Consider the following 25,886-nt stretch of genomic DNA (forward strand, 5'->3'; position numbering starts at 1 on the left):
TCGTTCAAAAAGAATAGCTAAGTACCATGGTTGTAGAAGTCTTTTAACTTTGTTTGTTTGCTTTGATCTTAAAATACCCTTTGAGGGTTACTCCAATATGTGTTAATCTGGAATGATTTTGGCAACAATTATTAATGCTGATATCACACTCTACAAGATCGGATTGGCAACCTTTTTTTAGTTCATCTGACTGCTACTGATTAGAAGTCATTGTCGTTTTGCAACATTCTCAAGTCGTGCTATTAGTTTAGATGTGTTTTCTGAAAAGGTAGACATGTTTTTAAGTACACACTTTAATATACTTTATGGTGTATACGTTGATGTTTTAAAACAGGCACATCATACGTAAGTCGTTGATAAATAGTGGTTTATGTGTTGTTGGTCAATATAGTTGTGTATTATCGCTCGTGTTTATTTGAGATGTGAAAGTTTTATGCTTGTGAACTAACTCTAACCTGATTGCTTTTGTATGATGTAGGTGTTGATATCAGCATGAACACACACTTGAAGACGGTGAAGTTGACACTGAAAGGGAAAAACCCTGTAACCCTTGACCACTTGAGCGTGAGAGGCAATAATATTCGTTACTACATACTTCCCGACAGCTTAAATTTGGAGACTTTGCTAGTTGAAGAGACACCTAGAGTCAAGCCCAAGAAGCCAACTGCAGGTAAATTTCATATATTTCAGTGTTCTTTATTTGATTTGGCTTATTCATATTATCGGGTTTAGATTTGAATTTGGACTGTTTGGTTTGGGTTATTCAAAACAGTAATATAACTTTATCCGAATTTGTATAAACCAAATTCAAACAACCTGTATAACAAATGGATTGTGCGGGTTATTTAGTTGACATTTTTTGATGGAGTTGGTATCAATTATTTTATTTTCATGGTTTGACTTTTGTACATTTGATTGTAGGGAAGCCTGTGGGACGTGGTCGGGGCCGAGGACGAGGCCGTGGACGTGGTGGTCGCGGGCGTTAGTCATATCACTATCTTTTGTTATATGTTATTTGTTAAGCTATGTGGAGAGTGTGCCTGTGGTTTGTTTATGGACCCTTGAATATTAGATGGTTTTGATGTGTCTTTTTCGACATGATTGGCAACAAGCACTTAGTTGTGTATTTTTATTCATGTAGCATAATCTTTGATCTTTAAAATTCATCTTACAGTATTATAATATAACTTATTGAGAAATAGCTGAGCATTAAGGCACTCTGAAGTTTGAACAAGCTCAAAGATAACTGTATTTTTTCAGCTTGACTGATTTGATTAGTTGTTTTCTAAAATCGTTAATAGCGTAAACTGTAGAGAAAGTATTTGTAAGATGATGGATGTAACTGGTAAACTGTAAATGCAACTTTAGTACTCGAAAAAGGAATGCAAGAGAGCTTAACTAGCCTTTGGCTCAAAAAGAAATATTATATAGAAAACGCAATAACAGAAGTCAGGCTCTTACAAAACAAATTTTGGCTAGTTAATTTTGAATATTAGCAAACATCTGAATATTGGAAACATTTAAAAATAAAACATTGTGGTGAGTATTCATATCAATTAAACCGTCTTTGCAACTGCAGGCAGCGATTTTAGAAGCATGGGCGACGGTCGGCGCAAGGTATGATTAAGAAGAAGCATGAAAGTCAAAAGAGTCAAAGCCCCAGCTTGGTGGGCCGTGCCGAGTGAAACCGGCACATAAGATAGAAGCGTTGAAATGCCTAAAGTAACCTGCAAATATATATTCACTTTAACTAACCAAACATATTCGGTAAATGTTAAAAGAGGTAAACCATACTATATGTAAAATACCTGTAAAGCAGCCATCCCTACGGTGCTTCCAATCAAAGACCGGACAGCAGGATGCAAGTCAACTCTTCTTGTTGACCACCATAAACCGCATATTGATGCTAGCGTTGCAGTTGCAAGTATACGATGATCAAGCTGTAGAAAACAAGTCAAATAACACACTTTGCTTCCATTGTTAAATATTTTCATTTTAAAAATAATCTTAGTTTTTGGATAAAACTACCTGCACAGTTGCTGTGTTCTCAAAGAAGTTACGGATAAGCGGCTTCATACTCAAAACATCTTCTGGGACCCATGAATCACCCATTTTTGGAAATGTATTAAACGCACGTCCCTGTAAAGTTTTAATATAAACGGGTAATTTCATATATATTCCTACAAACTTATAAAATATCATATATACCCATGCAAAACGAAAATATCATATGGTTCCTGAAAGTAGTTCAAATATCAAATATACTTAACTCAATAAAAACAATTAAACAAATGACCAGTCTACCTTTATTTTTCCAAAAAATTAAAATTTCATATAAGCCCATCTTTAACTTTCTCTTATCCATTTGATTGTTCGATTATCTGCCGTTGAGCGAACAAAAGAGTAGAGACGATGGTTTGGTTCGCTCGCTTATCATTGATGTCAATCGAAATTCAAATAAAAATAAAGTTTAAACAAATATAATGGAAAAGCAGTAGAATGGTCATTAAGTAAAAATACATTAAAGTTGGGTATATGTGATATTTATTAGTTTCGGGTTAAGTTTATATGAAAATTTTCAAGTTTGGGTGTATATGAAATTAATCTCAAATGATCAATGATGAAAGAATATTTAATAACATACTGCATCATTTCCTGCCACAAAAGCTCCCGAGATTGCAGTTATACCAACAATAATGCCAACTGGAAGAGCTAACCGTTTGACTTTTGAAGCCCCTTTGACCCAAGCCATTGACTCGGTTGGCGGTTCGGGCATAACAACCGTAAGAGCAGTCCAAAAGAGTCCACAATATATAGCAAAAGCTGAAGTCAGGTGAGCCGCTAGACGATATGGGCTTACTCTTGGTTGAGAGTACTCTGAGGGTGGCTCCTTAATAAATTAAAAAATTAATAATATTAAATACAGAAATTGTTCAAAAGCCAAATCAGTTCGACCCGTTACCCAATTTGCCCGACCATCCATTTTGCCAAATAGTTAAATGAACGGACATGAGCACAAGTATTGTTAATTCATTTATGCTTGTAAACATTTACGTTCATTTATATTCGTAAGTTTATGTTTGATACAGTTTGTTCATTTACGTTTGTAAATCATCATCATCATCATCATCATCATCATCATCATCGTACTCAGTATATCCCACCAATAGCAAAGCTATGGTAGGGTCTGAGGAGGGTAAGATGTAGACAGCCTTACCTCTACCCCATAAGGATAGAGAGGCTGCTTCCGGTGAGACCCCCGGCTCGATAGTAGTTTTGCATCAAGCCTTGGACATAAGGCACATAGCACTCAATCATCGGGACCGGCTGATCGGTGCATGTACCCTTGTCTTTCGGCTATCAACGCCACTACATGATGCCTGATTAACCGTCCGTCACTTTTAACGTTATTTTCACGAGATTAGTAAAATAACGTCAAAATTAGTGCAATTTCACTTTTGCCCACCCGAGGGTTCACACATATATACATCATATGTGCGCACCGCAAGCAGGGCTATACAATTTAGTGCAATTTCACGAGATTAGTAAAATAACGTCAAAATTAGTGCAATTTCACTTTTGCCCACCCGAGGGTTCACACATATATACATCATATGTGCGCACCGCAAGCAGGGCTATATACATCATACGTTTGTAAATATGTAGCTAAATTTTTTTAGACAATTACAATTTAGTCTAGTTCTAATAATTTTTTAGGCCCAACATAATGGTGTTTGCATTTACTTTAAATTGGTTTTAGCTCATTTATGTTCGTTCATCTATGTTCAGTTGTGCTCGTTTGTGAACCATTTGTTTTTAGTGTTAAAGAACAAACACAAACACAATCAATTTCTTAACGCACGAACACAAACAAGAATATATGGTTCACTTAATTGTTCATGTTCGATCGTTTGTTCAGTTAAACTTAACCTCCGTTCATGTTCATTTACAAGCCTAATCAAGATAGAAAGATGACACTTACTTCTAAACCACTTTTAACCATCCACCAGCCAATCAACCCTTGGCCACCACCAAGAGCAAATAGACCCGCGAGTCTAACTCCAAGGCATATATTAATATAACCTTTTCGAATAAAATATGAGAACGGGAGTGCAAACATGACCCCGAGTGCCCGGCCCCACATACGATGCATGTATTCCATCCAATAAATGAACTTAAAATCATCAATACTCATTCCTCTATTCACACTGCAAGAGTTCAATATCATGTACAATCAGTGAATTCTATCATTAGCTGATTTCAACTGAATATTAACATATTTTATATTGTCTACAAAGAATAAGCCTGCAAATGAACCCGTTCCAAGAAAGTTCGTTTATTTAACAAACAAACTTAACTTATAAACAAACGAGCATAAACGAAAACAAACATATTCATTTTCTTAACGAATGAACATGACTAAGAAATTTTGTTGAAATAAATATTCTTCTTCGTTCGTTTGTTTAGTTAAACTTAAAAGAACGAAGATGGACAAGCTTCGTTTGTGTTCGTTCGGTTAGTTTACAAGCATACCAAAGTATGTAGCAAAATAATTGAGTACTCCTTAATTTCACTCTCAATTAGAGCAACATCAAATTTGCAATATTACTGTAGCATTAATATGGTGATCTTTATGGAATGACGATCCACAAAGATGTATCGACAATGCAATTATGTGTGGTGACAACTGAAAAATAGATTTTTCAAGAACAATGTACATTGGCATCATACGTCAATGAAAGTCAACCAAAGGTACACGTACAGATTATTAAACTAACCGCTTGAACTCAACGGATTGTTTATATTTCTCAAACTCAATCAACCAGTCTTCATCTGATAAAGGAGGAAGGCTGCCAGTAAAATTCCAGTCGGTCATTGAAAGGCCGGACCGTGTAAGTCGTGTGACACCTCCAAGAATAACCATACTGAACACCCATGCAGCCGATGCAAAAAGCCATATTCCTATTGCTTTTTGAGCATGAGGTCCAGCTGTAACAAGGTGCTTCACTGTCTCCTTGTTTTCCTTGCAAGCATTTGCAGCCATGGTGGACATGTACTTAAAAGATGGCTTGTAGGAACCCTAACAAATTATAAAAAAAAAAAATTAACTGATGAGATGAAAACAAGTAAATTTGTATAGGAAATTGTAGTCAGCTTGCTATTTCAGTTCATTAACAAAGAGCAAAATGACATCATTTTTTAGGGCTTAAAGTAGCATACTGCTAGCTGAGTTGTGCAAAATGAAAATTACTTCATATTCAGAATTAACAAGAACACAAATTAAAGATGTTTAGCATATATATCAATTCATCATAAGTTAAATCATTTATGTACTAAGGAGTGCGAACAAGCTGAGCTGCTCGCGAGCTACTCGAGATCGGATTGATAAAAAGCTCAAAACGAGCCAGGCCTTATCAAGCCCCAACCTCAAATAAAGCCCATTTAGTTATCGAGCTCGAGCTCAAGTTTTGCATGGGAAAATCGTTTAGCCTTGTCAGCCTTAACGAGCCTAGTGTATTTTTAAATTTCTACTCCTCTGTACTTCTAAGTATTAATTTCACACTACACAACCGAGCTCGAGCACAACTCAGGCTCATTAACGTTTTTCTCAAAAATATACAAAAATAAATTAAATTTTACATAAATTAATTAATAGATAGCAAAAGAGCCACACTCAAGCTTGAAAAAGTGACTCCTGAGCCGAGCTCGAGCTTAGTCGACTTAGATGGATCAACCTAACTCCTAACTCCTAACTCCTAATCAATTACATGGATCAACCTCAACACAACACAACATAAAACCGCGTCTGATGATCAAAATGCAAACTAACAAATTTAGCGGTGAGCATAAACCAGGAAAAACCCGCGAGGCCCGAACCGATCAGACGTGGTTATTTACAACAGTGTTGGGTCCCGGGTACTAAGAACACCATTAATCTGGTCCGGGTCGGGTCTTGAGTGTCTGACCATTTTCTCTCTACATAAACTGGGTAAGACCCGAACCGACCAGACCCGGTTATTTACAACAGAATCGGGTCCCGGATCCTAAAAATACCACTGAACGGGTCCGGGTCTGACCCGTTTGTACACCCCCACAAAAGCTTATTATAATTGAATAATAATACCTTGTTGAGATTGTGTAAGGTTCGAAACCCATTGATGAAACAGCTTCTTGTGGCGGTAGGATTAACAGCATTCCGGTAAGTTGAATAATAATAATAATAATAAGTATCCGGAGAAAATCGACCGGAGATGTTATTCCGGCCGCCGTGAGATGAAAACGACGAGGATTTGATGATTTGATTGATGGATTTGTGGTTCCTTCTAACGATTGTAATCAATCTGCTCTCCAACATTTTCTGATTTCTGCTTGTTGCTAGGGTTTAGTCAGTGCAGAGGTTTAAGACTGGAGACTGAACAGGCCGGTTCAGGGACTGGATTAACGTGGATGGAAGATGACCATGAAATGAGTCAAGTGGCAATTGTTTAATGGTTGGATTGGAAGACTCCTCGCCACGGGCGGTATTAAAGGCTTTATTGGGGCGGTTTTGGAAGTGAACACCGCCGAGGGGCGTTAGTGGGTGTGAGGGGTGGGGGGGGGGGGGGGGTTCACGAAGACCGATTGTATAGGGGTGTTTTTGTGGGCCCATATACTTTTCACTCTTTCTCTTTCTCTTTCTCATACACACATACATACATGTATGTATGTGCGTGTGTGCAGAATTGGACGGTAAATGGGCTTTAAATCATAGCGGGGCGTTATGGAGAAAATCTTCGAAGCCTCGTTTCTTACGTGACGATGACGTGGAGGGGTTTTAAAATCAATTGAACAAACACGAAGAAAAAAAAGTTTGTGTTCGTTCATTTAACTTTACATGAGCATGAACACAAATAGTTAATTGAGAGAATATTTGTGATCGTGTTTGTTCATTTATAAAATAAACATGTTCGTGTCTGTGTATATTTTTTGTTAGGAAATCATGAACACAAATAGTTAATTGAGAGAATATTTGTGATCGTGTTTGTTCATTTATAAAATAAACATGTTCGTGTCTGTGTATATTTTTTGTTAGGAAATCTGAATGAATGTAAATGATTAAACATATATGAACAAACATAAATGAACACACTTAAATGAATACAAACGAACAAATATGAAGCAAACAGTACATAAAATCGTGGGCAGCCGGCCCCAAGGAGGAGCAATGTATCCCCAAATTATATATATATTAAAAACCATTTTTTCACATACTCACTAAATCAACTATTCATCAACTTTATATATGAACCGCATGTTTCTAGCTCTTTTTTTTTTCTTTCTAATTTTGCTTCACTTGGTGAATATAAACCTCACTTTTTCTTTTTCTGTTTTAAATTTTGTTTCACTTGGTTAATATAAACATCATGTTTCTAACTTTTATCTTATTTTGTTTCCCTTGGCTTCACTTGGTATGCATGAAGCTTTTTGTGCTTAAGAGAGATTTAATATCTTAACAAGGCCTGTGATTTTTGTTCCATAACATGTTGCTAAATATTATCACAAAGTTTGTACTTTAACGTGCATTTTCTAAAGTTACGAACAAATAAAATTTTCTTACTTATGGTAGTCACTAGATATGTTTGGTGTCAAAACTTTTGTAAATAGTCTATCGTTAACAATACCAAGCGATTATAATTGTGTTGTTTTGTTATATGTTCGAATCATGTGTCACGAACTATGAGACAAAGTGTACGTGCACCAAGTTTAACTCACTAGCACACCCGCGCGCCGCAACGCGCGGGTACAAAAACTTGTTTGTTTTAATGGCTAATAATAACTAAGCTTTACAAACTAAAACATCTAGTCCCTGTATTTACAAAAACTTTACACAATAAGCCTAAAACTCTATGTAACTAAGAAAATTACATCTTTAACCAACCTACACGATTTTAACAGGTATCAGGTAGATATGTATATATGACCTTAACATGTTTCGTGTACTAAATAGGTAGACACGAATCGACTTATTAATTTTCGTGTTTAAACATATAAAATACCCGTTTATCTATTATGTATCGTTAGTACCTGATTAGATTTTTATATAAATAAAAATATATAACAATATAATATGTTATATTATTATATACCAAACTAGGGCTAACATATCGTGTATACCCGTACACGATAAGACACGAACACAAAATGTGTATACCTGTACATGACACGAAAACTTATCGTGTACCTATAACCCAAACACGAACATGAACTTGTTACTACCTGGTATACATGATAAAACACAATAATAGCTGTTTAGAAATACATATTTGACAACTTTTTAGTGAAACAAAAGTCGATGAAAGTTCATAAAAGTCTTAAAATAAAACATAAATCAATGCTCCTTAACAAGTTTAAGACAAAAATTCATAGAATTCTAATCAAAACATCTATTGAAAACAATATTAAGTTCCAAACTTCCAAGTTTCAATTGGTCTTTCTTCTCAAATTTTCAATTCCAAGCAAGCAAACAATCAAACCTACACACAAAATAAGTATAGTCAATTAGTCATATTAATCATGAACAGTTGGACATATTCATATAGTTTTATCAAGTTACATTACTAGAAAGTTTTAGAGTGATACCTTAGGATTGTTCACCGAGTTTGAAGTATTTGATTCACAACTGACGCCAAGCGACATTATATCTTCAGTGAGCTCTTCTACACTAACTTTGTTAGAACCTACAAAGTACAAACAAACATATACATTATAAAATTAATATAATACCATGTATAAAACTTATAAAAATCAAGCGAAGTGTAACATCCCGAAATTTCCAGAAAATAATATTAATTATATTAATTATTATTGGTGAGAAAGTTTACTCGGGTTATCGGGAAATAAATAAATAGAGAAGGAGTTGGTATGGGTCGGACTAGTGTTGGGTAATGGATATGGGTTATGGAGTTGAGCTATGAAGGAAGGAGGGAAGGAACATGGGCCTAAGCCCATGATCCATAATTATATAAACCTTAAATCACCATTAATCCTTCATTTCTCATATTTCATACACCACCAAAACACACACTTAACTCTATCTCATCCTACTCTCTCTCTCTCTCTAAGCCGAAACCAAGAAGAAGAAGAAGGAGAACCGATTTCCGACCCAAGGTAATGATAGTGTGATATTGTAGAGGTCCAAAACCGTTAGATCTAGTTGCGAAACGATGAACCGACACCTTTAAGCCGTTGAAGTCACAAGATCCGGGTGGAATCGGGTATAAACCGAACCTAAGATGAGCTTAGGGGCCACCCTAGCTCAGATATGGATCGAACGGGACAAAAAACGGTGAAAACGGTGTTGGAATACGTTTTTCCGGCCACCGCACGGTTTTCCGGCAAAGGCGGCGCCGGAGCGCCGGAATTGTCTGGTAAGAGGATAAGGTAAATGTCAGAGAATGTTCTGATATTCTCTGACCTAAACCTAATTCGTTAGCGGAAGGGAGACGAACTAGCCTTAGTTCGTTATGCCAGTTCGTTTGGGGAAGATAACGAATTAGCCTTAATTCGTTATATCAATTCGTTAAGTCAAGGATGACGAATGAACCCCCAGTTCGCTAAGAGTTCAGTTCGTTAAGGGTCAGTTCGTTAAAGGACCAGTTCGTTAACAAGGTCCAATTCGTTATGGAAGATGACGAACTAGATTAACGAATCAATTAAGGAAGGATAACGAATCAGAATGTGATCTGGATAGCGAATTAGAGTGTGATCTGATAACGAATTACACCTAATTCGTTATGAAAAATGTGATGCTGATTAAAATAATAATTTAAAATTGTAGTGGAAAATGTGATAAGACAATTAATAGAAATAAAATTTTCCAAACCAGGGGCTCTGCCCCTTGGACCCTGCTAGGGGCTGCCGCCCCTAGACCCCGCTGCCAGGGGCGCTGCCCCCGGACCCCCGTTCGTTGTGGGTTGTAAATAGACTAGAAACGTGATATGGATAATAATAGTTAATTGATATGTGTAATTGTTATACAGTTAGTCACGCTCAGCTAAAGAAGGAGTAACTGTTAACCGAGTTCAGGTGAGTTTCTAGCCCCATTCCTTGTTATGTTTTCGGGGCTGTGTGCATACTCGATATGAAGTGTGAATACACTTACCTTAGGTGGTAAGTGTATGCTATAATGGTTGATGTGATATATTTATATATGTTATGATTGGCTGTCTGTTGGTGCGTGAACGATCTTCGGATATTGCACGCGTAGACATGGAAGGTTAGTCGGTGTGCGAACGATCTTCGGATATTGCGTGTACCGTCATTCGGGAATGATCCCCAAGTGGTTATTAGTGTGTATATAAATGTTGTGATGTAACTTGATTATTATATAAATGACGTGGTGATATAAAGTGTGTTGTAGACAAGTAGAAGTAGGGTGTGATAGAAGTGGCAAGGGTCTAGTAAGAGTGTTAGTGGCATGACAATAGTAAGTGGTAGGGTAAGCCTATACGTGACTTTGTTATTAAAGTGGCAAAGTGGCATAACGTTATTCGTTATTAAAGTGGCACAAAGTGGCATAAGTGGCTAAGTTGTAGGGGCAGTTAAGTGGCTAAGCAGTAGCAGGTTAGACAGTGGGTTATGTGTCCTCGGATACGTATATATTGTATGTAGTGGTTGTATGACAAGTTGCCTGATTAACTAGAACTCACTCAGCGTAGCTGACTTTTAGTATGCACGTAGGTGATCAGACTAAAGAACTAGCATGAGGATGGCACATGGCATGGATTGAACTGCTGGCATCTGAAGATGAAAGAAATGGTGTTTTAAATATGATGTTTATTATCATGGTTTTAAAGAAAAGATTTAATGTTTTGTAATGAATGATTTAAGTTAACGTTTCCGCGAAAGTTTTAAATTAACTCTGATTTGTAAGGACTGTGTTTATGAGTAAATCCGACGGTAAAGTAGGGCTACCGGGAACGGGGCCTTACACGAAGATGGACATTAAAAACCCAATGTAACCAATATGTTGTGCATATTAGAGCCTCAACGGTAGCTTTACTAAGTGCACTTTGATGTTCGGTAATCACTCTTCCACTTGCACTAAATGTCAACTCCGATGCCACAGTATATACCGGAATAGTCAAAAAGTTTCTTGCCATCCTCGCTGGTATGGGATATCTAAACTCATTGGCTTTCCAAAAAGCCAACACATCAAGTGCTAAGTTCCTATCAAATCATAAATCATCTAAGTACAATTGCAGTTCTGACTTTTGGTTAGTTGTAAAATAATCTTTACTTTGAAATTGATCAAAATCCCAAAACATATTAATATAAAAATTAGTTAGATAATAATTAAAAGACAATATACATAAAACAAATAAATGAACAAACATAAAAATTATCTTAAGTCTTGCACTCACTCCATATGTTGAAACACCATTTGTGTCCTTAACACATTTGCTACCATCTGAAGTAGGTGTTGACTCATCCCTTGTATCCTCACCACATTTAATATGGCAATGATATATTCATGAAAATTAGAATGCAATAGCTAATCAACATGTGTATATTCACTGCTTCCCTCTCCATAAACTTTTGAATAACTCTAATTGATAAAATGCAACTTGTATCTAGGATCCAACAACACAGTTATGACTAACGTAAGACTAAAATCAGACCAATATTTCTGAAACTTCCCCAGCATCAAGTTTGCCATATTTTTTATATATCGATATTTAGAATTCATCCCATCATACAGAGTTAAATAAGCCAAAAAAACATGTGGATAGTAAAAGTTTGATGTCGGATATTTGGTACCCGAAAAAACATTTGTCACATCATAAAATACTTCAAGAAAAGAACATATCTTTTCAATCCTATCCCACTCTGATGAAAATGGACATTCCTTATAAATAGAATCACTCAATTCTAAATGGATAAATGCACGTCGATAATAAAAGGCACCATCAAGCATTAAAAATGTGGAATTCCACATAGTAACAACATTTTGCCTTAACCCATTTTATTTTTTTAATTAAACACAACTCAACACATTCTAAAAAATTTTCTTCGTTTGTTGTGAACCTTTCACATACTTGATACTCTCTCTTAATTTGTAAACACAATCATCAATTTCCTTTAACCCATCTTGCACAATCAAGTTCAAAATATGGGCATAACATCTCAAGTGAAAAAAACACCCTTAAAAACAAGTGGTGGTTTTGTTTGTTCTCTTAGAAGCCTAATGAAAACATCATTAGAAAATGCATTATCCAACGTCACACTAAATATTTCTATACCCCACTCTACTAGAATAGAAAACATCTTTTCACATATGGCAACACCATATTGAGGCGGTGGTATTAAAGAAAATGATAAAACTCTCTTTTACAAAACCCAATGTTTATCAATATAATGAATTGCAATTGCTAAATACCCATAAGTAGTAATAGAAGTCCATAAATATCCAGTTAAGCATAACCTCTCAGATTATTCCATAAGAATGACTTTCATCTTTCTTTTTCTCTCATAAACTTTTGCACTAAATCAAATTTTATGGTATTCTAGAAGGAATACTCACATCAGGTTGCAAGTACTTAGACAAATCTCTAAAGGCCTTATACTCAACAAATGACAAAGGTAATTCATGCATCACAATAGCATCTATAATCATCTCACAAAACGTATTGTTAGAAAAAGAAGACGACTTTAACTTCACGTCACTATTTAAAAGCATTTGACCAACATCTTTATAAGTAGAACCAAAGCAACTTTTTATGTGTTTCGTATGATTACCCGTACCTTGGTCACTATCATATATCATAATATGATGACATTTCTTTCACTCGGTTGGACCCTTTTGCCTACATTTTTCTAAGTATGTTTAATGAAGTAATTCCACACATGAGATCTCTCTTTTCTTTCCTTTTGTTTTCTCTTTGACCCTGATTTACTACTGTTTACATCTCCTTCCTCCACCAAGAGAACCTCATCATCCACATCCATATCCATTGAGGATTCATCTTCTAAATCAACTTTGATAGAATCACTCTTCGTCGAGAATTAATAAGAAAAAAAATACATAACATTACACAAAAATAAAGCCAAACTTGAACCAAAATAAGTATAGTTGAATCATCAAACATACCGTTGTTTTGGCTTTCTTATACTTTGCCTTCTCCAACTTCTTTTTTTAGTTTGTTACGTCCTAAGGGGCATATTTTTTCCAGCTCGGCCGGGACACCTAATTTCTCAGGACCACCACTACATAAATGAAAAAATGTAAAACAAATATAAATAAATGAACATATGTTCACAAATGTTCGTCAACATAAACGAATGAACCAAAATAATAAATATCTTTAAGACTCTAACTTGGTTATCAACTACTTGTTGAGATGCTCTTACAACAATAGAGCATAAACGAATGTTCGTCAACATAAACGAATGAACCATAATAATATAATATTATTATGAGTAAAGAAAAACACCATTCACTTATGGTTTATACAGAAAGCATAACAAACTTTCGTACAAGACTCAATATGCTGCTTTTAACTTTGAATTGAAGGATAGTAACAGAAGTTCAAATCAGAAAATTGCCATCTTGTTAAAATGTATGGTAGCAACAAAATTTGACACGCAGGACCATTTTAATCTACCAAACTACGTTTTCTCTATATTATAGCATATAGAGAAAATACATACATAGTGATGCATATCACCAATGCATATAAATTGCAACTTAGCCAATTTGAGTTATATAAATAACTTTAGCCAATTTGAGTTATATAAATAACTTTACTATAAATAATAGTAAAAATTGATACTAATCGAATGGTTATCAAATAATTGGTAAGGGTGAATCGGGATACTCAAGACTGAATGGTTTAAAACCGACAAATAGCACGATTACACAAAATATTAATAGATGGTTTTTTTGTTTTTTTTTTTAAAAAGCGACTCACACAATCTCTGACTTTACAGCTAAACAAAATTTTTCTTTATAGCCAGGGGATTCAAACCCATATCCTTTGAAAAGACAACGTTTTATTCAATTGCTTGTTGAATTTTAACTATTATTTTTGTGTTTATACATAAAGTATATGTGAATATGCTAACAACAATTAATTTATTTTTATATGGAAACAATTAATTTAGCTTCCAAGTCAAGAATATCTTATTGGAAGAAAACAAAAATATCACAATTCCAATTAGTCCCAGAAATTTGAAGCAAAAAATTAGGTGCAACATAACAAGAAAGAAGTAAAGAGATTATCATGTGTCAAATCCATCCAAGACATGTCAAGTCCATGTTCAGTTGAAATCATGAGTTTAGAAATAGACGAATACTCGAAATTTGCATGAAATTCAGTTAAAAAACAAAACCATGAAAAATCAAATAAAGTTACCCATTATGTCCATGAAAAGACAACAATCGACCACAACAAAAATTAACAGTTTTGGAGAAAGTCAAAAGAAAACGAAAAGATAAAGAGACAAAGAAAGCAAACTAGAAAAGAAAAATACATTGGCTTCGTTTGCCTTTATAATTAATTACTAACGTTCATCACGAATACTAATCAATTTTATTTGTTTTTTTAGTCGATTTTATTACAAATTAAAGTGGAGTGGTGACTCATTAAGAAGTGCGATGTGTTGACAACGACCTTATGGTGTGTGATAGATTGGATGCGAGATTGCGAGGTGTGGTTATTGGATTCATTTGCAAAAAGTAAAGATTTTCCATGTTTAAAAATTTTATATAAAAAAAATCATGTATATAAAAGAAGAAAAAAAAGAATATATAGATCAAGTAGTATAAACAAGGAACCGGAAGTGATTCTCTAAAGTTGGAAAATCACATGAAAATTAATCAAATAAATATGGACTTTCAGCCCCCGTTAAAATAAACATATCTAAAATGAATAAATAAGAAATGACCAATACGATATAAAAGTATAATAGGAATATAGGATCCACGAAAACAACTAATAAAAATAATACATGTGTAAAGCGAGAGTTAACCCTTAGCAAATGACAAAAGGTAGGGGCTAAGTTTTAGCCGACATTTACATGTGTATTCATTGGATTGGTTGTTCTTGTGAGTCGTGCATTAGTTTGTGGCAATAAGTGGGGCCTAAGCCTTAGCTCACGTGTAAAATCTAGCCGACCTTTACATGTGTATTGACTTGATTAGTTGTTTTCGTTAGCTAAGTTTTAGTTGATGGCTAAGTCTTAGCCGACGAGACTTATTTGATGTTGTGTGGCCAATTGGTTTTGGATGTCTATTTTTTTTAATGGGTAAAAGTCAATGTCTAGTTTGACAAAAAAAAAAAGATGAATTAACAAGTCTATTTTCGTGATTTAACTTTATAAAAACTCGTTTCTCTTGGTTTACAGGGTGACCCCCTTCTTTAGGGTTGGATCCGTACCTTCTTCCCATCCTCCATTTATCTTTCCTCCTCGAAGTTTGTATACTTATAAAACACACACACATACAAGGGTGCATTTTTTTCACAACAAGTGACATGCTAAAACTACAAAAATCACATAAACAAGCATACATATCACCACCATCATTACTATTTTGCTCATCTGAAAATCAAGACGCTACCCTATCCAGACATAGACTGTAATAACTATAACTTTATACAAATACTCAATTTGTTATAAACCGGATATACATCTCGACCTATATAACTGTTTGATAGTTATTTATGTGTATAGATACGTATATCCAGATAATTGGATTTTATCATCATAAATAAATATACAAATTCACTCTTGATTCTCTGGTTTTATTTTTATCATTTTATTATTTTACAAAATTTAATGGAGTGTGAAAGACTTATTGTCAGTTGTCAGATACTTTATGATTTAACCATACAATTACAACAACGAAAGACCAACCATTTGAGCTGGGTGTTGACTCTTCTAGAAGCAATCAGCCCAAAAACAAAGCATGCTTAACAGTGGGCCCAATGGGCCTACCTCCACACTTATATAAGTGGCTAACGAGTAACCCTCACTCACTAAATTAAATAAACCCCAAAATTCATTCATCTCCGGCGATATGATCGGAAACCTAACAACTTTCTCTGGCGTAACCTCCGTCAACCTACCGCCACCACTCTCCACCAAATCCACATCAATCAAATCCGCCTTTCACGGCGGCGTTCATCCGCCGGCGGCTGTTAACCGGCCGGAGAGTTTGTACGAAGTGTTACGAGTGGAGAGAACAGCTACTCCGACGGAGATTAAGACGGCGTACAGGAAACTGGCTAAGGTTTATGAAGAAACACTAATCGGACCCCGGGCAGATTACGGATAACCTGGGGGTAGATAGATGTTTCCCACGAGGGGTTAGACCCGGCAAAGATGGTTCTTCTGATAACCTGCAAAACAGACACCGTGAGCTCGTCACTGAGAAGGAGGGGGTTCCTCCTTGTGACCACCCTCCGGCGTGAGAATCAGACTAGATTGCTCTTGAATATAAATGTATATTAAGAGATTGCTAGAGCAGATATCAGGTATAATATGTAATACGAGATAGTATATGATGATAAGATGATAAGATCATACCATTTGGGGTATTTATAGCCGAAGGTAGGTTTCCAAGAAGGTGTAGCCGGCTGAATAGTATTCCTGTTCTACCAACTGTGGCCTACGCACGTGCCATGCTGGTAGTTGGTGGGTAGGCAGCGGCTGACAGTGACCAGGCCTGCTGTGTACTATTCCTTTTCCACCAACTGCCGGCTATGCACGTGGTATGACAGGAGTTGGTGAGTAGGCAGCGGCTAATAGTGACATACAGTACAAGAGCATGCTGCTCGCCATACTGTTGTCAATGAGCTGTCGTATCTTTGGTCAGATCTTTTGCCCATACCTCGTCAGGTACAGTACAGAAGATCTTCCCGTATCGTACGGACTGGCTTATTTGGGCGGGAGTATTCCCCCTCCCGCCTTTGTGCGGGATTGTTCCCGGCTTTGCTCATTCCTTCAGGTGACAACTGAATTATTGAGAGCTAAGTGCCTTGTGCGTGTAGCCTTGCTGCGCGGGTGGCCTTCCCTGATGGCTTGCATCCGCAGCTGCGGGAACAGGCGGAGTACTTCACCATTGGGAGGCATTTCCTGCGGGAACAGCTTGCGTACTGCGCGTAAGGACGTCACGTCTCTGAGCATGGTGGGTCCTGCGGATCCAGTTGGTTTCTGCGCAGACGTCTCTCTTCAAGGTGAGTCTTGCGGGTCCAACTGGGCTCTGCTGGGACCTACCTCTTCAAGTCCCCCCAGTCCAATGTTCTTCTCATGAATGTTTAATAAAGTGAGGTGAACTTTTGGACTTAAGCAAAGGGTTTTGAAAAGGGTTTAGTTTTAAGGTTTTCCATGGGGATTCTTCCCGCGGAAGTCCTTATGTCAGTTGCAGAAATTCCCGACTTTCCTGCTTGATCTTTGGGTATGATGCGGGTAGGTCTGTAACCTCCTCGCAAGTCAGGAGCGTTGAGTCCCACTTGTGTGGATTCTCCATGAGGTTTTGGTAGTTTTGAACATAGTGATCAATTATGTTAAAACCACCAATTCCATCCTGGAGCTTCAAACAATGTAGTTCTCGACGTTCCCGCTATGCGGGGATGTTATTCCCGTTTCCGCAAGCATTGCCCAGAAGATCCTTCTTGGTTTCAATTCCCTCCGGAGCGCTAGGTATGTGAAGGGTTTTGCCTTGACACTGTACCCGCACTCGTCTTACGGTTACTTTACTTCCAAGGTATTCCTGGCGTCAATTCCCTGCGGGTGCTAGGTATGTGAAGGGTTTTGCCTTAACACTGTACCCGCGCCCGTCTTATAGTTACTTGGTTGCCGAGGTATTCTTGGCTTCAATTCCCTGCAGGTGCTATGTAGGGTTTCTATGGAATTTATAAATTTAGTTAACCATTTAACTAGTCACAATAAAGGCGGAAGCGTGATATTTACAAACTAAACATATATATCCATGTGTTTATATATGTATATATTACAAGTTTATATAAGATATGTTCATGAACAACCTAGTTTATTCATGTCATAAGATTACCAATAATCTATTTATTAGAAACCCGAAGCAAGGATCAAATGATATGGAAAAACTAAACTATCAAAACTATAAACACTTACATTCTTAACCTTTTAAGAGTGTAGTTGATGTTGAAGAAGATGATGATGTTGATGCTAGACTTTCAAAAGGAAAATCCTCAAACGGAATATACCCCGAGCCTCCAACACACACCGAGCTATGTTAGGGAGCTTGAACATGAATAACCGAGACCCGAGCCTCTTCTTTTGTTCTTGGCCGAAAACCAAAACAAAGAAAGGAAAGAGTTGTGTGGTTTTTTGTTACTTGAAAGTATCTTGATCTTGATCTTTATAAAATCTTTCAATCAAATCATTTTTTTGGTGTTAGGTCTTTTTGTCAAGTAACCAATACTCAACCTCTACCAAATCCATGACAAAATATTGACCAAAATCTTGGGGTGTGGGGCCCACCCAAAACCGGCCCCAAATATATATATTTATTTATTTATTTTTTTTATTTTATTTTTATACTTTATAAAATATATAAACACCCCATCTTTCATAAACCATTTTATAAAAGAACACATAGTTAAATAATCATTCCAATAATAATTATTTGAATAAATAAATTAACCAATTAATTTATTTAACACTTTCAAGTAGGTATTCAGAAACCCGATTTTCTGAATGTATCGTGTTCTGTATTTGTCTCATAGATCTTATCTTAACAAATACATTATTGGTGTGTGTCTAACTCGTTATTGGGTATGACCCGACTTGGATCAAACACAACTAGCCACATTAACCTAATTATGTGTCTCGGGCATATGGTATTCCAACAATCTCCCACTTGCACGTGACTCATAAGAAGTTAATGCTAATGGTGAATACCGCCTAACAACAGGTTACCACCCCTAGTGTGTTTGACTAAGTGCCATTCAATAACATCATCCCCTTCAAGTCCATACTTGATATGATATAGGTAAGTCTTATCATTACATCCCTTTGTTACTAGATGTCCTGTCAAATCGAAGAGACACAGAGTGATCATTCTCTCAATGATTTAACTTAACAGGCCTTAGACATCTAAACTCTCAACACATAAGAGGAACAAATCCCATCTTGACTGCATACATCCTCGTTGACATCTCATATGATATCTGAGCTCTTTCTTACACGTCATCGTGTTACCGAAATAACAAAGAAGAGAGTCAAGATATCAGACTTGATGAAAAACCAGATCCAATATGCATCTCAGGTCAAAGGACACAAAGATACTCGCCTTTACTCAAGGATTACTTATGATCAGTTGCACTAACTCCATACAGTGATCCTTGAGAGCGGATCATGTCCAATATTTGTATCCCACAAATATCTATGAACCTTGGTGGCAAACCTATGCCCTATATTCATCACATGAATATCAACCAATCCGGGTTCATAATAGTCTTAACTTCATATTTGTTCCCATAAGTATGATCGACTACGGACGTTTAGAACAACATAAGTCATTCATGGATTAAACATGCAAATATAGAACATAACTCATTGAATAATTAAAACATAATTAATTTTCATGAGATACCCATTACATTCGTTCTTATACAAACACTAAATACAGATTAAATCCACTCACTAGAATACCGAAGTCCTAATGCACAAACATGACCCTCATGCTTTGGCCTATCGAGGAGCTTCGTGAGTGGGTCCGCAATATTTTGATCGGTATGAACTTTATGAATACATATCTTTCTCTTTTCAACTTCATCCCTTATGTAGTTGAATCTGCGCTCAATGTGCCTCGTTTTCTGATGAGCACGAGGCTCCTTGATCTGTGCAATAGCACCCTCATTGTCACAGAATATCTCTAGGGGCTCCTGAATGGTAGAGATAATCTCTAGATCCATGATGAACTTTTTCATCCATGCAGCCTCTTGGGCTGCCATTGAAGCGGCGATGTACTCAGATTCTGTAGTGGATAACGCGACAACATCCTGCTTCGAACTCTTCCAAGAGACAGCGCCTCCATTCAAAATGAAGACATATCCCGACTGTGACCGAGAATCATCTCGGTCAGTTTGGAAACTCGCATCCACGTAACCCTTTACGACGAGTTCCTCCTCACCAGACCCATATATTAAAAACATATCCTTAGTCCTTCTAAGGTATTTTAATATATTCTTGACAGCCATCCAATGACTGTCACCTGGGTTGTGCTGGTATCTACTCGTTATGCTTAAAGCATACGAGACGTCCGGTCTAGTGCACATCATTGCATACATAATAGATCCTATTGCCGAAGCATAAGGAACATGCTTCATCCTATCCTGCTCTTCCTTAGAGCTAGGACTTTGGGATGAGCTTAACACGGTTCCTCTAGGAATAGGTACCAAACCTTTCTTAGAGTTTTCCATCCTGAACCTTTTCAGGATTTTATCAATGTATGCACTTTGATTGAGTCCGATCAATTTCCTTTGTCTATCCCTATAGACCTTTATTCCCAAGATATATGTCGCTTCTCCAAGATCCTTAATTGAGAAACGACTACTTAACCACGCTTTAACGCTTTCCATACTTGGTATATCATTTCCAAAAAAAAGTATATCATCGACATACAAAATAAGGAACATGACTATACTCCCACTAGCCCATTTATACACACACGCCTCATCACCGTTTTTGACGAAACCAAACGCTTTGATTTCTTCATTAAAACGATGATTCCACATCCGTGATGCTTGTTTTAACCCGTAGATTGATTTCCTTAACTTACATACTTTGTCAGGATTAGATGGATCGACAAAACCTTCAGGCTGAACCATATGAACATCTTCCTCAAGATTTCCATTAAGAAAAGCGGTCTTGACATCCATCTGCCATATCTCATAATCAAAATGGGCTGCAATGGCAAATAATATCCTGATCGATTTAAGCATCGCGACCGGCGAGAAGGTTTCATCATAATCAATCCCTTGAGTTTGTGTGAAACCTTTTGCTACAAGTCGTGCTTTGTAAGTATCTAGATTTCCATGCATATCGGTCTTCTTCTTGAAGACCCACTTACATCCAACCAGTTTGGAGTTAAGTGGACGATCAACCAATTCCCAAACTTGGTTATCGTGCATGGATTGCATCTCGGCGCTCATGGCTTCAAGCCATTTTTCACAATCAGGTTGTGACATAGCATCTTTGTAGGAGATCGGTTCATCCGAATCGACCAAGTAGCAACCATCCACGAGAAATCCATATCTCTCGGGAGGTTGTCTAATCCTACTAGATCTGCGAGCAACGTGTGTATGATCAACCATTTGATCACCTTCAACATCCTCGTGTTGAAAGCTAGTATCGACCAACTGTGTATCATCCAGTGATTCTTGAACCTCTTCAAGTTCCACTCTCTTTTCACTAGGTCCTTCCATAAGGAACCTAGTTTCTAAGAAGTATCCTTTGCGTGAAATAAACACTTTTTGTTCACTAGGATCATAGAATATATATCCTATATCATCCTTTGGGTATCCTATGAAGATACACCTGATGGATCGAGCCTCAAGCTTATTTGGGGTGTCACGTTTAACATAAACTATGCATCCCCATACCCTTAAATATGAAAAGGATGGAACCTTTCCATGCCACACTTCATAGGGTATTCGATCCACCTTTTTGGTCGGGGCTATATTCAAAATACGAGCCGCTGTAAGTAGCGCATATCCCCAAAATGATGGCGGTAGTGAGCTTCGTGCCATCATTGATCGAACCATGTCCAACAGTGTTCTATTCCTCCTCTCGGATACTCCGTTATGTTGAGGAGTTCCAGGAGGAGTGAGCTGTGAAATAATTCCACAATCTCTAAGATGACTTTGAAAAGCATCACTTAGGTATTCGCCTCCTCTATCGGAGCGGAGTACCTTGATTGTTCGGTCGAGCTGATTTTGTACTTCATTTTGAAATTCCTTGAACATTTCAAAGGCTTCATGTTTGTGTTTCATTAGATACACATACCCATATCGACTAAAATCGTCGGTAAAGGTAATGAAGTACCTTTCACTATTCCTACTAGTGGGCTTGAGAGGTCCGCATACATCTGTATGTATGATACCTAACAAGTCCTTAGCCCTCTCATTTGTACCTTTAAAAGGTTCTTTGGTCATCTTGCCTTGAATACAAGATTCACACTCATCAAACGAACTTAACTCATTTGTTTTCAAAAGACCATTCTTTTGGAGAGTATTTACACGATTCTTGTTTATGTGTCCAAGACGACAATGCCAAATGTAGGAATCACTCAAATCCTTTTTGAGTCTTTTAGTGGAAGTTTGATATAATGAGCTATTTGAGGTATTGTCATGAACCAATTCATAAATACCGTTGTTTGGTACAACTTTAAAATAAAAGATACCATTAGATGATACATGCATTTCTGATCTTACAAATTTAAAGTCAAAGTTACATTGTCTAAGAAGGTGCACGGAAATAATGTTCCTAGTCAAACTAGGAGCATTCAAAACATTTCTCAAAACAACTTCCAAACCACTTGGAAGCGATAAAGTGAAGTCTCCTCTAGCGACCACGTGCACCCTTGCACCGTTGCCCATGAAAAGACTCACTTCGCCCTTCTTTAAGTCTTCATTCCTTTTGAACCCCTGCAACCAATTGCAAATATGAGTTCCACATCCGGTATCCAATACCCATGTGTTAGAAGAAATAAGATTTAGCTCAATATTAATCATAAAGACATTACCCGAGGCATGCCCCGCATTCCTCTTGTCTCTTTGCTCCTTTAGGTAGACCGGGCAATTGCGTTTCCAATGTCCGGTCTCCCCACAACCAAAACAAGGATCATCCTTATGACCCCTCGGTTCCACAACCTTTTGTTTCTTTGCCACAACCGGTGATTTGCCCTTACCCTTAAGATGCACAGGAGGACCCTTTCTTTTTGCTACCTTAGCCTTAGGATTGGGTTGAGATCGATTCTTGGATCTACCTTCATTGATTGCAAACACGGGTAAAACCCTTTTACCCATGCTCGCCTCGGCTGTTTTAAGCATTGAGTGAAGTTCTCCAATGTTTTTGTCCCACCCGTTCATGTTATAATTTAACACGAAAGTGTCGAACCTTTTCGACAGAGAGTTAAGGATCAAATCCGTTGCTAACTCTTTTGAGATGGGACAGTTGAGCTTGGCGAGGCGATCAATGTAACTTTTCTTCTTAAGTACATAAGTTGAAACTGGTTGATTATCATCCATTCTACATGCGTGCAAGGCTCGAACCGTTTCGAACCTTTCAACTCTTGATTGCTTAAGGAACATTTCCTTAAGTTGAGTAATCATGTCGTACGCATTATGGTTTTCGAAATCCTTTTGGATTTCGGGAACCATAGTCGCCAACATGAGGCATGACACTTGAATGGAATCTTCCGTGTGTTGGACCCAATTCATATATTCGACCTCACTTCCCTCTTCCGGTTCGTTGGGGATAGGTGTTTCCAAAACATGATATAATTTTTCTTGTTTTAGAACAATCCTTAAATTTCGGAACCAATCCGAAAAGTTATTGTGGTTAAGACGGTCTTTAGCGAGAATAGATCGGAGAGATACATTTTGGACGTTAGGGATTATGTTGTCGTCGACGTGTGCGGCCATCTGCAGAATTTTAATTAAGTTCATTTTAGTGTTTTACCTTTTTAATTATTAATACCCTTTTATATATACCAAATATAATTAATAATTAAAATCTAGAATCCAACGATAAACCCGACTCCGGTTAGGTGACCTTTTTCCCATTGTCGGTTTATCAAGGTAGTTATTCATAACAATTGCAAACCCTTTTGCAACCTCTAGATTTTATGGGACCGGTTCGAAATCATATTTCGTGTCGGCATGTTTATCCCATCAACACCTATTAGACCCCATGCTTGGGTGACCCTCTTCACATGGTTCTAATTTTAAGTCGTCCTACTTGTATCAACTTGTAATATCAACATATAAATGGTTAGGTGACCTTTTTCCCATTTATATGCCAATATTACCTCAACATATTAATTTACTCTACGCGGTTAGGTGACCTTTTTCCCACTAAGAGCTTACTAATATGTTAAGTGTTATACAAAAGGATGGTGTTTAACTTGTTATCCTTAATTTTAAAAGGGATTTTTAGTTTTAATAATTCTAGTTGTAAAACTTTAAATCATGTTCTAACATGCATTTAGTAACATGATATTTTGAAACCATTTTCAAAATTCTAATTTATAATAAAACTATTTTATTATGGGCGTGAGACGGCTAGTTAATAAATCAATTTTATTAAACTACGTGTCACGTAATTACCGATAATTATTAGAACCCGTTTTATGCTTTGTTAATTAATTCTATGTGACGAAGTTGATATCCTAATATCTAACAACCACATAATCAAACAATCAATTAACAAGCATACACAATTATACTAGACACGAGCCACTAAGTTAGACCTCACTTGTTAGCCGAAACAAGTGTGTGTCTTAGGTCCGATCCTAAGGGACACATGACACATGGATGTTGTAGCTCCCACTCGATCCCGCATCCAAATGCTTCGAGCATCTTCTTCAACCCCGTTGTGATCCATTGGGCTTGAACTTGGGCCTTAGCTTCCATAAGCTTCCATTTGGGCTTAATAGGTGGGCTTAGGTTCTTTTGGGCTTGAATCCCCTTAATGGGCTTGTGAGACCCATTATCACCATACCCGGCCCAATAAGGCCCAAACTTCCAATTTTGCAATCTTCTTTAAATTTACAAAACAAATGTCCTAATACATTTTTTCTATAAAATAAAGATATTACAAATAATCTATTTATTACATACCCATATGAATAAATAATTACAAAATTGCCCCTAATTAATTATTACAAACCGAAACTTTGAATAATTAATAACAATCACAACAAACATCCATTTGGTCTACGGCTCGGTCTAGTTTTAACAAACATAACCCGTTATGTCTTAGGAACCCGTTCCAAAACCCCTTGACCTTATCGGGCCTAGCCCAACCCATTTGGGCTTGACCTAATAACTTGATTATGAGCTTCGGCCCACATGTCCAAAACACATGGGCTTCGGCCCAATGAAAAGTCTCATGGGCTTCGGCCCATTTAACCAAAATGGGCTTCGGCCCATTTAACTTTCTCCCCTCCTTTTTCTTCTCGGTTAACCCATTAACCTAATGAAGTGGGCTTCGGCCCATGTACTCGGTTTTATATATATATATATTTTTTTTTTGAACAAAGCCAAAAATAATAACAAGATTAAATACAAAAAAAATCATGCATGTTTATTTTTGTATAAAATCTTTCAAGGGGAAAAATATAAAACCGAAAACCCGAAGCTTAGTTTCCCGTATCCCGGCTCTTGATGCCATTTGTAGGGTTTCTATGGAATTTATAAATTTAGTTAACCATTTAACTAGTCACAATAAAGGCGGAAGCGTGATATTTACAAACTAAACATATATATCCATGTGTTTATATATGTATATATTACAAGTTTATATAAGATATGTTCATGAACAACCTAGTTTATTTATGTCATAAGATTACCAATAATCTATTTATTAGAAACCCGAAGCAAGGATCAAATGATATGGAAAAACTAAACTATCAAAACTATAAACACTTACATTCTTAACCTTTTAAGAGTGTAGTTGATGTTGAAGAAGATGATGATGTTGATGCTAGACTTTCAAAAGGAAAATCCTCAAACGGAATATACCCCGAGCCTCCAACACACACCGAGCTATGTTAGGGAGCTTGAACATGAATAACCGAGACCCGAGCCTCTTCTTTTGTTCTTGGCCGAAAACCAAAACAAAGAAAGGAAAGAGTTGTG

General features: G+C 36.9%; 2 protein-coding genes across 3 annotated transcripts in view; one reads left to right on the forward strand and one right to left on the reverse strand.

The window, feature by feature from the left end:
• The window catches only part of LOC143533957 (small nuclear ribonucleoprotein SmD1a-like), a 2,639-nt gene extending 1,503 nt beyond the window's left edge, over positions 1 to 1,136 (forward strand). Inside the window, exons 3-4 of the mRNA XM_077028576.1 lie at positions 479 to 670; positions 922 to 1,136. Coding sequence (XP_076884691.1) covers positions 479 to 670; positions 922 to 986 — 257 coding nt within the window. The 3' untranslated portion in view covers positions 987 to 1,136. The remainder of the gene's footprint in view (positions 1 to 478; positions 671 to 921) is intronic.
• Positions 1,137 to 1,452: 316 nt separating this feature from the next.
• LOC143533958 (heme A synthase COX15-like) lies at positions 1,453 to 6,355 on the reverse strand. Of its 2 annotated transcripts, none has more exons than XM_077028578.1 (7): positions 6,125 to 6,355; positions 4,779 to 5,068; positions 3,983 to 4,208; positions 2,645 to 2,890; positions 2,029 to 2,139; positions 1,809 to 1,940; positions 1,453 to 1,727 (listed from the first exon to the last, which is right to left on the reverse strand). In XM_077028578.1, exons 1-7 carry the CDS (start codon positions 6,353 to 6,355, stop codon positions 1,557 to 1,559), a joined length of 1,407 nt encoding a protein of 468 aa, XP_076884693.1. In that variant the 3' UTR covers positions 1,453 to 1,556. The 2 variants fall into 2 exon arrangements, with proteins under 2 accessions (XP_076884693.1, XP_076884692.1); XM_077028577.1 differs by having other exon boundaries at positions 4,779 to 5,080.
• Positions 6,356 to 25,886: the final 19,531 nt, after the last annotated feature.

This window comes from Bidens hawaiensis, unplaced genomic scaffold (genome assembly GCF_021521415.1).
Source record: "Bidens hawaiensis isolate Kalapana, Puna unplaced genomic scaffold, B.hawaiensis_p1.1 tig00009959_1, whole genome shotgun sequence".
Classification (NCBI taxonomy): domain Eukaryota; kingdom Viridiplantae; phylum Streptophyta; class Magnoliopsida; order Asterales; family Asteraceae; genus Bidens; species Bidens hawaiensis.

Excerpts from the sequence above, each read along its gene's own strand:
- LOC143533958 (XM_077028577.1), bottom strand. The coding sequence starts at position 6,355 with ATGTTGGAGAGCAGATTGATTACAATCGTTAGAAGGAACCACAAATCC. Across the intron at positions 2,140-2,644 it reads TTGTGGCAGGAAATGATGCA|GGACGTGCGTTTAATACATT; the intron begins GTATGTTATTAA and ends AAAACTTTACAG. Across the intron at positions 1,728-1,808 it reads TAGGGATGGCTGCTTTACAG|GTTACTTTAGGCATTTCAAC; the intron begins GTATTTTACATA and ends ATATATTTGCAG.